Genomic DNA, 16,915 nt, shown 5'->3' with positions numbered 1-16,915 from the left:
TGGTGTTGCTGTGGCCGTGGTATAGGTCGGCAGCTGCAGCTCCGATTCAACCCTGGGCCTGGGAACTTCCATGTGCCCTGGGTAGGGCCATAAAAAGGAAAAAAGGAAAAAAAAAAAAAGAAAATTGCAGCTGAGGGGGCTTGGGACTGGTCTGAGATTAGAACCCAGACTTGTCTAACTGCAGGTCCCTGGCCGTTACTGTGGCACTGTGCATTGCCTCAAATGACAATGATGGCACTCCAGGCCCTGCCTTAAGTGCTATGCTGGTAGTAACTAAGTTGGACCCCAGCCCTGTGAGGGGGGTACCACCGTGACTTTGTTTTAAAGGATGCTGAGGCACTTGAAGGCAGAGTGGAAAACTCATGCATCCCAGACCTCACCTGGCCCCCAATTTGAGTGCTCTTAGCCACTCCCCTACTCTGACCATCTGTGATGAGAATGTCCTGGGCTTTTGGCTCTCAGACCCCCACCACGGCCTCCCTGAGGGCAAGAGTCGGCTCTCACCAGCTGCATGACCAAAGCGCATATGTCCTGCAATATATGCCCCCATGCCTCTGAATGGGTAAGACAAACCTTAGCTGCCCCACTCAACTGTGTCATCTCTTGCTTGGTCCTTAGACCTGCCCTGAACCCAGACCATTTGCAATAATTGGCCAAGAAGAAAATGCTTATAAATTAATAAATTGTTTCCCAATCTTCCCATTGTTCTCTTCCCAGCACCCCCCATCTACTCCTCTGCACACAAAACAAAAGCAAAGGCTGTTAGAGCCACAAAGGACCTAGTGCATCCAGTCTACCAAGAGAGTAGGTGATGTCCCCAAGGTCACAGAGCCGAAGGCTGCCTGATAAATTCCCTCATCTCCTAACTCTTCCCGTTAGTGGAAAGAATAAGTTAGGAGGGTGGAGGTGCTTTTCCTGGGGTCCAGGTTAGGCACCAGCATCACTACTGGGAGTGCAGAGGCCACTTTCTTTTTTCTTTCTTTTTTTCTTTTTTTTTTTTTTTTTTTTTGGTCTTTTTGCTATTTCTTAGGCTGCTCCTGTGGCATATGGAGGTCCCCAGGCTAGGGGTCCAATCGAGCTGTAACCCCCGGCCTACGCCAGAGCCACAGCAACCAGGATCCGAGCCGCGTCTGCAACCTACACCACAGCTCATGGCAACGCCGGATCCTTAACCCACTGAGCAAGGGCAGGGACCAAACCCGCAACCTCATGGTTCCTAGTCGGATTCGTTAACCACTGCACCACGACGGGAACTCCTGGAGGCCACTTTCTGAACTGCATCTGCTGAGGGTCTATGTTTAAATGGCTCCAGAGCCAATAATTAAAGCCTCAGACAGACCCCTGAACCTCTCTGGGCATCAGCTTCTTATCTAGGAAGTGACTGGTTGGTTCACTTTTCCCTCCCCGTATTTTTTGCAGTGTATTATTAAACAGCATTCAAATTCCTTACAACTATGATATTTACAGCAGAAAGTTAGAAAATGCATAAGAAAATTTAAATGATTCATAATCATACTGTGTGAAGATAATGATGATTAACTATTTGGAGGCTTTCTTTATAGCCTCCCCAGCCCCTTTACCACACATTTATTAAGAGCCAGCATTTCTTTTTGGCTAAAACTTTTGCTAAAATTTTCTTGAAAAGATTATGGGTTATAGGTGGTTTAATCCACCTATGAATATTGCCTTTGTGAATATAAATATTTTTGTAATACGTTCTCTCTTTTTTTTTTGGCCACACCCATGGTGTGCAAAATTCCCAGGCCAGGGGTTGAACCCAAGCCACAGCAGTGACAATGCCAGATCCTTAACCTGCTGAGCCACCAGGGAACTCCGAGAATGTGCATTTTTGTGCTTACTATGTAGCAGGGACTATTCTAAGCACAATACACACACATGCCCAAAATCCCTCATAAGAAACACCCAGGACCCAATGTATTTGGGAACTTGGGAATTTTTTTTAGGAAGGTAAAGCCTTATGTGACACACTATGGTGTTACTATTTCCCCAGCAGAAGGCGTAAACTGTTTACACAAAATAGGACAAAGATATACATAACTTTGCATCCACTCAAGGCAGGTTTTGCTGATAAGTGAGTTCACTGCCCGCTTACAAACGTGCTTTATAACTTAGTAATGTTAGTAAATAGAGAGTTCTCTCCTTATGATCCTAACTGACTTTGGGCAGGGTAGTGTTTTAAAATACCTTCGTTTCCTGATTTTAATTGTTTTCCCTATTTTGAAGTGGTTACACTTAAGTTTGGGTCATTTGGGATGAATACATTCTGGTTTTAATTTGAAACTTAAAAAAAAAATCAGCCTAAGGTAGGTTTTTTTTTTAAATTTTCTAATCTTTTATTATTATTTTTTTATTAATTTTTTTGTCTTTTTTTTTTGCCCTTTCTAGGGCCGCACCTGTGGCATATGGAGGTTCCCAGGCTAGGGGTCTAATTGGAGCTGTAGCGGCCAGCCTATGCCAGAGCCACAGCCAGGCCAGATCCAAGCCTCATCTGCAGCCTATACCACAGCTCAGGGCAACACGGGATCCCCAACCCACTGAGCGAGGCCAGGGATCAAACCTCATGGTTCCTAGTCAGATTCATTAACCACTGCGCCATGACAGGAACTCCATTATTATTATTATTTTAATCGTTATTTCCCCAATACAATTTTTTTCTACTGTACAGCATGGCGACCCAGTTACACATACATGTATACGTTCTTTTTCTCACATTATCATGCTCCATCATAAGTGACTAGACATGGTTGGCAGTGCTACACAGCAGGATCTCATTGCTAATCCATTCCAAAGGCAATAGTTTGTATCTATCAACCTCAAGCTCCCCAACCACCCTGTTTTTTGGTGGGATTGAAGACAAGGCCTCAAAAAAACTTCCAGAAACTGAAGAACTGAGAATTTTGTTCACCTGCTTTATTTGTTTATTAGACTTCTTGTTGAAATGTTATTTATTATGTTTTTTTTTACTTTGGTCTTTTTCAGGGCCCTACCCACGGCATATAGAGGTTCCCAAGCTAGGGGTCCAATCCAAGCTACAGCTGCCAGCCTATGCCACAACCACAACAATGCCAGATCCAAGCCGCTGGATCCTTAACTCACTAAGCGAGGTCAGGGATGGAATCTGCATCCTCAGGGATGCTAGTTAGATTCGCTTCCACTGAGCGACAATGGGAACTTCCATCTCCACATTGCGAAATCTTTCCTATCCCTCAAACTTGAACAACAATGTTTCAGGAACTCCTTGAAACATTATTTGTGGAGTGTATGTGTAGAGCTAACCAGTGCCTTCAGGCAGGGCTGCTTATACAACTCCAGGAGGAGGTCACTGTTCACCTTGTGCATGGATGGCGCCCCCTGGAGGTGTGCCCTGGCTGTGTCTTTAGAAGAGAATTCATTTGCACACATTATTTTATTTTAAAATGTGTTTGCTACCAACATGAGCTATGACTATTATTGCAGTGTTTGCTAGGCAGTGTTTCAGTATTCTTTTTATTTATTTGGGATACTTGGAGAAGCATTCATTCATTCATCTGGAATTAGTTTGCCTGTGTTCAAGTTGCCCGCTCTGGCACCTTGGGTGGTATATATCTCTGCATCTTTTTTCCTTATGTGTATTGTGAAAATAAAAACCGATAAAGGCACCAAAGAGCACTCAATAAATGTCTTATCAGAAGGAAGCTTGCTTAGGGTCCCAGGGCTGCTGGGTCTTTCCTGTCTTGGAGGCACTCATTTTAGCGGGGGACCCAGATGGTTCCAATTATGTGTTAGAAGCTCACTGGGGGGAGGGGAAGCATGGAGCAAACAGTCGCTGAAGTGGAGGTGAAAGAATGAAAAAACAGGAACTTGGAAGCCAAAGGTTGACTGCGGGGGGCTTTTACCAGGCGCCATGGCGACATCTGACTCACATTTTGTTTTTTTTTAATTTTAATTTTTTTTTTTTTTTTTTTTTTTTTTTTTGTCTTTTTGCCTTTCCTAGAGCCGTACCCGCGGCATATGGAGGTTCCCAGGCTAGGGGTCTAATCGGAGCTGTAGCCACCTGCCTTCTCCAGAGCCACAGCAACGCGGGATCCGAGACGCGTCTGCGACCTACAGCACAGCTCACCGCAACGCAGGATCCTTAACCCACTGAGCAAGGCCAGGGATCGCATCCACAACCTTATAGTTCCTAGTCGGATTCGTTAACCCCTGAGCCACGACGGGAACTCCTGACTCATAGTTTAAATAATTCATATTTTCCACCCTCTCCCTATTGTGTGTGTGTGATCAAGCACGTGAATTGCTTGCAAGTTTTTCCCCAGTGGCCAGTTTGCAGAGGGATGCCATCCTAGACATCCTAGAATTGTTCTATTCCAGTTAGGGGAGCTGGGGAGCCAAGAGGTCTTTTTAAAGTCTCGGTCTCGGGCCATGCCCTCCGGGTGCCCAAGACCAGCGGTGACGTCGCGATTGGCGGGTCCCGGGTGTGGAACCTGATGTGAGAGATGGAGGGGTCTGGGTTCTGTCTCAGGATAGGAGGAGGGGCGCGTTCAGGGGCGGGACCTTTCTGGAAGGCGGGGTTCTCTTGGTGGGGGCGGGGCCAGGGGGCGCGCGTCAGTGTCCGGCGCTTGAGCGCTGGACGCGTTTCGGGATGGAGGAAGCCCAGCGCGGAGTTGGGCTCTTGCAGGCTGTCGCGCCACCCAGCCCCAGGCGCTCTAGGCCCGCGTCTCCGCCTTCCTGTCGCGACTTTGCTGGGCCCCGGGCCCGGGGTCTGCTTCAGGGTAGTAGGGGGTGCATCCTCTGCATCCCTGCGGGAGCCTGGAGGGCGGCGGGAGATCAACATGAGTCCTGCCAAGTGCAAGGTCTGTTTCCTTGGTCGCAAAGTAAAGTAAGTAAGTCTTCAACTTTAATGGCCAGTAAGTTATCTTTTGTAAACTTATACAGCGTCCCTACCACCCCCACCTCCCGTCCCCAGGAAAGGAAGGCTGCGTGTCTTTTTAAAGCACCACTCCCTCCCCCCCACAACCCCCACCCAAAGAAACGCCAGTTTCAGTTTGGCTGCTGGGGAGATGGAGCTCGCCTTGCCAACGCTAGGCTGGTCTTGGCGGTTAAAGTGAAGGTTGGATTTGGCAGTGATGTTGATTCGAAAAGAGCTTTCATGAGCGCACAGGTGCCTCAGCGTTGACTGGTTCGCCAGGGGCCAAGCTTACCCTTCTCTTGCGCCCCTTAGGCTTAATAAAGGTTTTGGTTGCGGACCGCAGGTCTTTTTGAAACCTCCCCGTGAAGCCCCCAGGGCGAATCCGCGTGCCTCTGGGCAGCTGTGGTTATTTCCTGAGCAGGTTAGTGTAGGCATTTCTGCACTTGAGCCCTTTTTAGCGCCACCTGCTTCATTTCAATTTTCTTTTTTGCCTTCGTTTTATTGCGTTTTAAAAAATTACCAAAGTAGTGCTCTGTGTGTTGTTGAAATTCAGAAAATTATAGATAAGCTTTTGGCTTATTTGCTTATTTTTTTTGGAAGAACAAAATCACCCATCCTCCTATGACCTTTATTAACAGTTGCTGTATATTTTTGCAGCCTTTGTTTTTTTTTTTTCCTGCTGCCAAACTCAGCAGACTGTGGCTCACAGCCTGTTTTTGTGTGGCCTGTGAGCAAAGAATAGTTTTTAACTTTTAAATGGTTGGAAAAAATCTAAAGAAGAATACTATCTGGTGAGATGTGAAAATCATGAAGTTCAGATTTCAGTGTCTACAAATCAGGTTTTATTGGAACAACCCTGTTATGCATCTTCTATGACTGCTTTTGTGCTTCCAGAGCAGAGTTTCGTAGCGGCATAAAGACTTATCTGGCCTGTAAAACCTATTTACTGTCTGGTGCTTTAGAGAAAACATTAGCCAACCTTTTTCTGCAAAATACTTTTTACTGGTCCATAGTGCTCCTTTTAAAGGATACATTTTAAAAATGTATAAACAATCTCCTATAAATAGTGGACATTTGAGCTCTTTCTCCCTTTTTGTTATTATAATAAATATGGTGGAGAATAGCCTTGTAGCTAAGTCTCTGTCTCTATCCTTTGTTCTTTTCTCAGGACATGTCTAGTCCAAGGGTAAGGCCTGCACTTGGAAGCAGGAAGGAACACAAAAATATTTGGGAAACATGACCTCTGCCTTCTAAGAACTCTTGATGTAGTAGGAGGGGAAGCAGGTGTTTTCTTAGTAATTCAAATTCAAGGACCCCTGGGCGGGGGCAAACCTAACTACTTCCCTTTGGGCGGTGCTTTCAGGATACCAGGCTGAAGGCTTTGGAGGTGTGATCTCATGCTGGGTTTGCAACACCACTGTGGGACACTAAGTGGGTGCTGTCCTCCCATTTTACAGATGAGGAAACTGAGACTGCCGGTGCTGGTGAGAGCATAACCAGGATTCCTGCTCAGGCTCTGTCCAAAGGGCTCTCTGTGGGCAGCCAGTTTCTAAGGCATAATGTACTCGAATAGACTCAAAATAAGAAGCCCTTCCTAATGTTGTACTAGTCAGAAGATTAAAGGACTTGGCTGGTAACTAGTTACTGTGGCTGGTAAGCATACCAGGAAGTGAAGACTCTTAGAGACAGAAAGGCTTCAGTGATGGTTTAATTTCTTGGATGTGGAGTTCCAGGAGGACGAGAGACATGGCCCAGATGTGTAGCCAGCCTGCCTGGAGGCAGGCTGATCCTCCAGTTCTAGGTCCTTCTGCAGAGGAGACTAACAGAGCCTTTAGAGAGACCCTCCTTGGGATGCTCGGAGCATGTCTGAGCAGAGGGCCTGCAGAAGGGCAGGGGTCCCAGATTTAGATCGTGGTCTTTGTTCTGCACTGTTTTTTTGTGGAGCAGGGTAGTGTTTTCTTCCACAATTGAAGCCCTAATCTAACCCATCTGGCCGAAACTCTCAAGTCCTAGAGCACCCAAGGCAGGCCACGTGGTCTACAAAGGATAAACATTTTTTCTGATCCATAACACTATTAACACAAAAAGTTTAACTTTTGGAGTTCCAGTGTGGCTCAGTGGGTTAAGAACTTGACTAGTATCCATGGCCTCCATCAGTGGATTAAGGATCCGGCATTGCCATGAGCTATGGTGTGTAGGTCAGAGTCTCGGCTCAGATCTGGCATTGCTGTGACTGTGGTGTAGACCTGCAGCCACAGCTCTGATTCGATCCCTAGCCTGGGAACCTCCATATGTTGCAGCTTTGGCCCTAAAAAGACAAAAACAAACAAACAAAAAAACAAAAAAACCAAAAAAACCCTCAAACCAAAAAACTTTAACTCTTGAATCACATCTAATTGTACACTTTAATCCAAAAGGACAGCTTTCACAAACATGCAAGAAATTGGAATCATCTCATCAAGTTCAGGCCATGTGGTCACTGTATTTACTGTATTTATAATAATAGGAAGATGCTTTATTGGGTTACTGCGTGGTTCTTCTCTCAGCTTAAAGCTGCTAAAAACATGGAGACAGCCCTGCTCTACACTGAGCTGTGTAACCTTGAGCAAATGCCATCAATCCTTTGAACCTAGGTTTTCTCATCTGTCAGTGGAGCTAATCCTTTTTCCTTTTTTTCTTTTTATACCCGAGGCATGGGAAGTTCCCAGGCTGGGGGTTGGAATTGGAGCCGAAGCTGCAGGCCTACACCACAGACAGCAACGTCAGATCTGAGCCGCATCTGTGACCTACACCCCAGCTCAAGGCAACGCCAGATCCTTAACCCCCTGATCTGGGCCAGGGATCGAACCTGCATCCTTATGGATACGAGTGGGGTTCGTGACTGCTGAGCCATGATGGGAACTCCAATGGGGCTAATCCTCATTGGCCTTTTCAGGGTCCCTATGCCCAGCCCTCCAGGGGCACTGGCCTTGAGTGCTCTCTATGGGCAGCCAGCTTCTAACCAAGGGATGCTGATGAAGTTAAGTGAAAACATTTGCACAGCCGATAAAGTGATGACAGAATTCTGTTGCAGAAGAAGCCTTATGGAGTCAAGAGGCATTTGGGATCCTGTCCTGACTGCTGGAGCATCTACTGAGGAGCCAGAACTAATGGGAAAGCAGGGTCCAAGATGCTGGCCAGCATCCCTTGGTGTGCAGACAGGGCCAGAGTTCCGAGAATGGAGAATTGACTGTTGGTCATAGTGGTTGGAGAAGGGCTTCTTGGAAGAGACTTGAGTCGAATGGGTTGAAATAAAGTTGAGGACTGGGAGGCAGAAGAATCTGGTCTTCCAAGCCCCGCAGTGCCCCATTATGATGTCACTGCTGAGGAAATACTGCTCAGCACCAAGGCCAGCGGCCCATGTGGCCATGTTGGTTGTTGATCTGTGGGTGGGCCTCACGCCTGTGGGTTTGTTAGAATTTCCTGGGGGGGCCCGTGAAAACTGAAGTCGCCTGGGCGCCCCTCCCCCAATCCCTCAACCCCCTAGGGAGGCAGATTAATTAGTAGTCTGGGCTGATAGTAAATATTTTCGGTGTTGTAACAGCATGGTCTCTGTCACAGCTACTCAGCCCTGCCTTTTACTTCCCTGCCCCCCCCCCAGATGATATGAAATCAAATGGGCCTGATTGTATTCCAGTCACCCTTGATTTACAGACACTGAAATTCAAATTTCGTATAATTTGCATGTCACAAAGGACAGTTCTTTTTTGAACATTCAAAACCATGAAAACCTTGATTAGTTTGTGGGAAGTACAAAAAACAGGAGGCAGACTGGACATGGCCCCCAGGCCCTAGTTTGCTGACCCCTGGCCTAGCCAAAGTGAACGTCTCAGGAGGCGCTGAGGGAGCAGGTGGCCTGAGACATTTCCAAGGGTCCACTTAGTTGGGAGCCCAAAGATGGATTTAAAGTTCTCAGTCTTTCCTGGGCTATGCAGTGTCCTTCCTTGCTTACTTGCTGGGTGATAGTAGTAAGGCCTCTACTTCCTTTTGGGGTCAACTCAAAGCAGCGAACATCTCTGTCTTACAAAAGAAAAGAGAGAAAGGACTGGCGAGCTAGGTAATACCAGGGTCCTAACCCGATGGCCCCACATTGGGGCTGTTATAACTGGCTCCCATGAAGAGAGGCACTTCAGCTACAACTCTTTACTCTGCTGAACCCTGAACCTATGCTCTAGGAGGCAGATTAATAGTATTTGTATCCTATAAGGGAGCCAAGGCACAGAATATGTTTTTAATTTTTTTTTTTTTGTCTTTTTTGCCATTTCTTGGGCCGCTTCCGCAGCATATGGAGGTTCCCAGGCTAGGGGTCTAATTGGAGCTGTAGCCGCCGGCCTACACCACAGCCACAGCAATGCAGGATCCGAGCCGCGTCTGCAACCTACACCACAGCTCACGGCAATGCCGGATCCTTAACCCACTGAGCAAGGCCAGGGATCGAACCCACAACCTCATGGTTCCTAGTTGGTTTCGTTAACTCCTGAGCTTCTCCTAGTTGAGAACCCTGGGTTATAATAGTCTCTCAAATGTAAGTGCTTGTTTTTTAAAGTCCAGACCATAGATGGCATTACTTCCATTTATTCCAGATAACTTTCTGCCTCAAAATTAGACTTCAAAATCAGATAGAGTTGGAGTGGAAGCCCTCTGTCACTTGCCATCTATTGACTTGAGGCCAGTGGGCCTTGGTTTCTTCATCATGAGCAGGAGATGATGGCCTCCCTTGCATGAGGCTGTGAGGGTTGAGTGCAGAACCCCTGCTGCCCAATCCATGGTGACATCTGAGAATGTTTATTCCTTCCTTCCCAATGCCTGTCTTGTGCCGGGGCAGCTGACGGTGTTTGGCCTTTGCTGTGTAGTTGACTGCACCTGAAGCCGTTCCCAAAGTCACCATGGAATATTTCAGCCTCCACACTTGCCTTGGAATGAATGCAGGCCAAAGGTCAGCCCTCCAGAGCCAATGTTGATTGGCCTTTGGCTTTGTCAGAAATTGATAAAAATAGCCTGCAGACAGGCCCTGGAGCAGAGCCACACTGGCAGCATGACGTGTTCACCCACCTCCTTTGCTGTGATGGGTTCCAACCCATCTGGTGGTGGGGCGGTGTCACCAGTTTTGAAATCAAAATGGTGGCTGTGAATGGTTTTTCCCAGGCCACAGAATGGTGTTTTTCTAAAGACTGAGATTTTCTTCGTTGTCAAGGAAATGACAAGAGTCAAACTGGTCAAATTGACCTCAGCTTTAGGTCAAATTGATGAGTTTTAACATTGTGTGTGTAGGAGTTGCCTGATGGCTGAGTGGGTTAAGGATCTGGCGTTGTCGTTGCTGTGGTGCCGTGGAAGTGGCCAAAAATAAAAAAGAGAGATAGTGTTCTGCGTATAAAAATGTAATGTTTGGAGTTCCCGTCGTGGCGCAGTGGTTAACGAATCCGACTAGGAACCATGAGGTTGCGGGTTTGATCCCTGCCCTTGCTCAGTGGGTTAAGGATCCGGTGTTGCCGTGAGCTGTGGTGTAGGTTGCAGACGCGGCTTGGATCCCGCGTTGCTGTGGCTCTGGCGTAGGCCGGTGGCTACAGCTCCGATTGGACCCCTAGCCTGGGAACCTCCATATGCCGCGAGAGCGGCCCAAGAAATAGGAAAAAAAAAAAAAAAAAAAGACCAAAAAAAAAATGTAATGTTTGAGTTACCGCTGTGGCACAGTGGGTTAATGATCCTGCTTATCTCTGTGGAAGAGCCGGTTGGATCCTCAACCGGGTGCAGCGAGTTAAGGATCTGGCGTTGTCACAGCTGTGGCATAGGTCACAGCTCCGGCTCAGTTTCGATCCCTGCTTGGGAACTTCTGGGGTTGGCTAAAACAGGGGGGGAAAATGATGTCTCAGATGTTCTGGAGCCAACAAGCTAGCCAGTTGGGGGAGGTCAAGGACAGAATCGGGGGACAGGATGGTTGCACTGGGCAGAGCAGTGGCTTGATGCCGTTCTTGGTTAGAATGGGAGAAGAGTAGCCCCTGGTCCTCTTGGCATCACTGCACTGACATAATAGTTTACTGTATGCCTGTTACTGTATTTTATTTTCTCTATATAAGCTTATTTCATCCTCACAATCCAGTGAGGTATATGGTATTACCTTCATTTTACCACTGAGGATGCTGAGTGCCTTTCCCAGTGGGTAGCAAAACGGCCAAAGTTTTCAGCATCTCTATTACAAAAGTCATAGCTTTTCCTTCCTACTGAAAATACTCTATCATTGCAGCGAATTTAACAAATGTAGGCAAAGAGAAGAAACCAGAAACTACCCAGAGTTCAGCTGCTTTGAGAAAACTGCTATGAACGTTTCGGTGTCTATTTCCCTAGACCAGGGGTCTGCCCCTGATGGCTCTCAGGCCAAATTTGCCTATTTTCCAAAGAAATAAAGTTCTTGAAAACAAGCTGAACTGCTTGCTGGTTAATGGGATGATTCACATTTGCAAGATGATATTGACCTTTCAGAGTCCTTTTCCAAGTCCTGTTTCATTTCTGCCGTTCAGTTGTGGGAGGTTTTAGAAGAAAAGCTGCTTGCAATTTATGGGGAAGCAGGGAAGCCATCTCAAGGGCTGGAAATCATTTATTCATTTGTTCTTTTGGGTACAACATGCATAAGCCCAGTTGAACAGAGAAGGTCTTTTTTTTTTTTTTGGCCTTACCTATGTCATGGGAAGTTCCTGGGTCAGGGACTGAACTCACACCACAGCAGCCACCCCAGCCGCTGTAGTGACAACACCAGATCCTTAACCCACTGTGCTGCAAGGGAGCTCAGAGATGTCTTAATTGAAAATACGTATCCTCTTTTGGCATGTCATCATGATGAGTTTCTGTCATTCATTTCTGGTTTTATTCCCTGGCCTAGAAATCTTTTTTTTTCCCCCCATTTCTGATAGGCAGAGCCTGTGGGGATAAGGGGGACAAACTGCAGGTTTGTAGAAGGCTTTCCCACAGGGAACTGTACTGGATGCAGGGACTTTATATGGCAGAAAACGCCCACACCAACATTTCCTGATGTGATGGAAAGAGCCCCAGTCCCGCTGACTTGCCCCTGCGCCTGGCTGGGCCTCAGTTCACCCACCTGTAAAATGGGATTTCTCTCCCCCAGTGGCTTGTTGGCTTCCAGCTTTGCCATTCCTGGTGGCATGCTGTCAGTGTTCATCAGTTCTTCACCAAAACTTTTGGCCCCCAGAGCCTACTCGGGCCCGGCCTCCCAAGCTGCCTGGTGACACAGCTACTGGGTGGTGAACCTCTAAGTCAGTGCCTGGCAGGTGGCCGTCTCCCTGCTTGAATCGCCCATTGCCCGGTTAAGAGCATAGGCTGCACGTACCTGATTCTGCACCTGTGAAAACCCCACCAGGTGACAACAAAGAGATTTTTCTTTTTGTTTTTACTTTTTAGAGCTGCACCCATGGCATATGGAAGTTCCCAGGCTCAGGGTCAAATCAGAGCTACAGCTGCTGGCCTGTACCACAGCCACGGCAACATGGAATCCAAGCGGTGTCTGCAACCTTACACCACAGCTCACAGCAATGCCAGATCCTTAACCCACTGAGCCAGGCCAGGGATCAAACCCACAACCTCATGGTTCCTAGTCGGATTTGTTTCTGCTGCACCACAACGGGAACTCCGAAGAGATTTTCCTCAAAGAGCTGGACACCCATCAGGCCCTAGCAGAACTGGGAGGGGAGATTAGCAGCAACATTTTGGAAGCTGGAAAGCAGATACACAAGCAGCCACTAGCTTAACAGAACCCAGAGGAAGACAGCAGTGAGAAAAGCTGGGAACCTACTAGATTGGTATCCCCCAAAGACGCAGGGATTGACAGCATTGGGTGCCTCTGCAGTAGGGGGTACCAGCATGAGAAGGACTGGGTGATACTCCCAGTCCACTCTCCGCTCTGTGTGATCTACCTCCACCCCAACAGAAGGCAGGTGGTTTGTTCTCTAGAAGAGGAAAAGCAGATGGTCTTTGGACTGGGGACTGATGGGCACAGTGGAGGGCATGGGGCCTGTACCCAAATTGGAGGAAGTGTCCTGTGTAGGTGCTGAATCTTGAAAGCTGGTCTGTCCCCAGACCTGTGCCAACAGCTCCCCTTCCTCCTCCCCTGCCCCCAGGATCCTGGCCAACCTTTAACATCCAGGGAGAAGACCCAGAGACTTCTTGCTGGTGGAACTGGACCAGCCAGGGAGGGTGACTCTAAAGATGGGGCTCCCCAACACACAGCCCTCCCTGATCACCCTGTGTTGATCTCAGGGTCCAATAACCTTACCTCATGCTCAGTCCTTCTCATATGCCATCTAGTTCCTGCTCGTGGTCACAAAGAAGCAATCAAGGAGGTCTTGCCATGGTGCAGAGGGTTCAGAGTCCCGCTGCAGTGGCTTGGGTTGGTTCAATCCCCAGCCCAGTGCAGTGGGTTGAAAGATCTGGCATTGTGGCAGCTGTGGTATAGGTCACAGCTGTGGCTCAGATTCAGTCCCTGGCCTGGAAACATCCATATGCTGTGGGTGTGACCATAAAATTAAAAGCAAAATACCCTCATCAGGGGCAGGGAGCATGTTGTACACATAGGAGCAGGGTGACAGAACAGAGAACATTTGCGGACCAACATCAAGGTCTTGGACATTAAAAACACTGTATTAGAAGTGAAAAACCTCCTCTGCACAGTTAGGAGATGAGGCTAAGGGCATCACCCAAAAGGGAGAAGAAAAGGGATAGAAAATAGAAGAGGGAAAAATACATAAAACTAGTGGGCCAGTCCAGGAATTTCAACATCCTGATAAGATGACTTCTGGAAAGAATGGAGAGGAAAAAAAAAAAAAAAAGCGAAATCACCAAGGAAATATTTGAAGATAAATTCCGGGACTTCAATTTCCAGATTGAAGGAGTCTGACAGATTCCCAGCCTTACTGATGGGAGTTGACACATACCTCATGGCACATCCCCAAAATTGTTCCCTGAAATTGTAGAATGCTGGGGGAAAGAGGACATTCTGTGTTTCTGGCTATGAAAAGACAGGTCACCTACTAAAGGATCAAGAATCAACGTGGCTCTGGTTCTGGCATTCTTGGAAGCCACAGCAACAATGGCACAAGGCTTCCAAGATTCTAAAGGAGAAGGTTTCCCCTCTAGAATTCCATGCACAGCCAAATGATCGAGTCCAATGTGAGGGCAGAAGGAAGACAGTTTTAGAACATGCAAGGTTGCAGAACATTTACTTCTTCAAACACCTTTTCTTAGAAAGCACTGGAGGATGTCTTCCACTGAAACAAGAGAGTAAACCAAAGAAGAGCAAGATATGGAGGATGGGAAACAGAGTTGCAAGAAAACCAAAGGAAGTCTCCAGGGTGATGATGGCAAGGGAACCCATGGCAGCCAGAATCAAGACAGGCACGTTGGGGACATCATTGTCATGTGTCCTGCCATTGTGCTATCTTTTTAACTGGACAAAACTGCTAGAGGATCTGCCCCGACCAAATAAGGACATCCATTGAGAAAGAGCAAGCCATGTGGTCCCCCAAATTTGGGATCAAACCCCGAGGAAAGGCAAAGGGAATCTTAAAGATGTCAGTGAAGGGAAGTCCTAGTTAACAGTTGTGTTGGGTTTTAGGGAACAGCGTGTGGATGAAAGGAGGGATGTCATCAGTGGAAAAATAATGGAACTGGTCAATTACCTTACATGTACTAAGAGGCTGAGGAGTGGGATAAGTTCGTGACAGGTGTAAGCAAAACCAAGTCAATGAAAAAACATTATTAACTCAGAGGGGTGGGGAAACAAAAAGAAAGGAACATCTGGTATACCACAACCCTCACCTGTGAATAATGATCCCAGACTTGCATAACACCAAATACCAAGCTTACCAAATTGCAGCATACCTCTGTTGAGAGGTTGGGGAAGAGGAGCAGACGGGATGGCCACTTAAGGGCACTAATTCCATATCTGTCAAGACAAGATGTTCCTAGATGGATGGTGTGGTAAATGGATGACTCACAAGATAATATATACATGTTGTTCAGATCCATGGGGATGTGTGAATGCCAGATAGAGTCAAACGTAATTTCCTCTGGACTTGGGTTCTGGAGGGGGGATGGGGCCAGAACCTTCTATTTGGTTGTTACCCATCTTTTTTTTTGTGCTCATTTTTTTTTTTTAAAGTTGATCTACGTGTACAGAGAAGCACATGAAAGGTAGTATTTATTGCAGTCAAAATGCTATTTTGACTGCACCCGCTGCTTACAGAAGTTCCTGGGCCAGGGATTAAATCCAAGCTAATCTGTGACCTAAGCCACAGCTGTGGCAATGCTGGATCCTTAACTCACAGTGCCATGCCAAAGATCAAACCAGCAATGCCACAGAGACAAGCCAGATCACTAACCTATTGTGCCACTGCGGGAACGCCAATACAAATTGCCTAATAATTGTAAAAGTATTAGAATGTGTGGGCTTCATCCCTCATCATGAACTTGCCCCTCTGTTATAAGCTTTTTTACTATTGTTTGAATTCCTAAGTTATGCGCATATAAAGTAAGAAAGAATTGAAAATGAAAAATCTAAAGTTCCCACTATGGCTCAGCAGGCTAAGAACCTGGCACTCCCGGTGAGTAGGCAGGTTTGATCCCTGGCCTCTCAGTGGGTTAAGGATTCATCATTGCTGGAAGCTGCTTTGTGGTGTAGGTCACAGATACAACTCGGATCTGGCATTGCCATGGCTGTGGTGTGGGCTGGCAGCTCCAATTTGACCCCTCCGATTTAGCCTTTAGCTCTGATTTGACCCCTAGCCCAGGAATTTCCATGTGCTGCAGGTGCAGCCCTAAAAAGAAAAAAGAAAAAAAAAAAAAAAGCAATCTAAACATCTAGCTTGGGGCAGGTCAGGGGGTTGCTTCTGCTTTATCTGTGCACTGGCCTCATTTTTTTTTTTTTTTAACTGAAGTACAGTTAATTCACAATGTGTTAGTTTCAGGTATATAGCAAAGTGATTCAGTTATGTGCGCGTGCGCGCGCGCACACACACACACACACACACACACACACACACACACACATTCTTTTCCAGTACAGGTTATTACAGGATATTGAGTAGAGTTCCCTGTGCTATACACAGCAGCCCTTGTTGTGAGCTGGGCTCTTAAGTCTCCTAGTCCAGTGCTTCAGGGTCCCCAGAGAGGGACTGCAAATCAGCGGGGATCTGATGGGCTTCGGCTTCTCTGCCCATGTGGGTTTCCTAGGTGCCGGCGCCTGAGCCCCTCCCTAAGGGTCCCTGTCCCCCTTGCTCATGGGTCTGTCCTGTTTCCTGGCAGGCCCAGCATGTCGGGGTTCCATCTGGCAAGAAGAGAACAGAAGAAGCTGGACCTGCACAGGGACTTCACTGTGGCTTCCCCCGCCGAGTTTGTCACGCGCTTTGGGGGGATCGGGTCATTGAGAAGGTACAGATGGGGCCCAGCGCTCAGGGTAGGGTGGGTGAACCAGTCGCAGGCCCGCCCCTTTGTGAGCACTTGCTCAGCCTTCACGGCTTTGCATGAAGCAACATGTGTGTGACCCCCTGTGTCACAGAGGAGACGGGGGCCTCTGAGCAGGGAGGTGGGGGCTCCCACTGAGACCCGAGGGGCCTTCGTGCAGGGGCTCTTTCTGGGTTCCTGGGAGAGAAGCCTACAATGCACCCCTGCCCTCCTGGACTCTGCAGCTCCTTCCAGGAGAGCAGACCAGGTCCTGGAACGACAGGGACGAAAGGAAAGCACTAAGATTGGTCCTTTGGGAAGGCTTTTCATGGCGTTTCCCATCCTCTGGGTAAGGCGCTGACTGTGTACCTTTTGATCATTCCTGTCATATTCATGGAGATGTGAGGACTCAGAGGTCTGCCTTGCTTGTCCAAAGTCAAGAGGTAGTGAGCGCTGGAGCCAGGATTTGAACTCAGGTCTGTTTGACTGGAAGGCTTTTTTCTTTTCCAGTTTACTTGAGGG

General features: G+C 47.6%; 1 protein-coding gene across 1 annotated transcript in view; it reads left to right on the top strand.

Annotated features, from left to right (window-relative positions):
- The window catches only part of ACACB (acetyl-CoA carboxylase beta), a 118,343-nt gene that overhangs the window by 21,651 nt on the left and 79,777 nt on the right, over nt 1–16,915 (top strand). The window contains 2 exon segments of the mRNA NM_001206399.1: nt 16,256–16,362; nt 16,365–16,381. Coding sequence (NP_001193328.1) covers nt 16,256–16,362; nt 16,365–16,381 — 124 coding nt within the window.

This window comes from Sus scrofa, chromosome 14, assembly GCF_000003025.6.
Source record: "Sus scrofa isolate TJ Tabasco breed Duroc chromosome 14, Sscrofa11.1, whole genome shotgun sequence".
In the NCBI taxonomy this organism is placed as follows: Eukaryota; Metazoa; Chordata; class Mammalia; order Artiodactyla; family Suidae; genus Sus; species Sus scrofa.
Note: the sequence above shows the minus strand (reverse complement) of the source record. Positions and strands in the feature narration are given on the sequence as shown.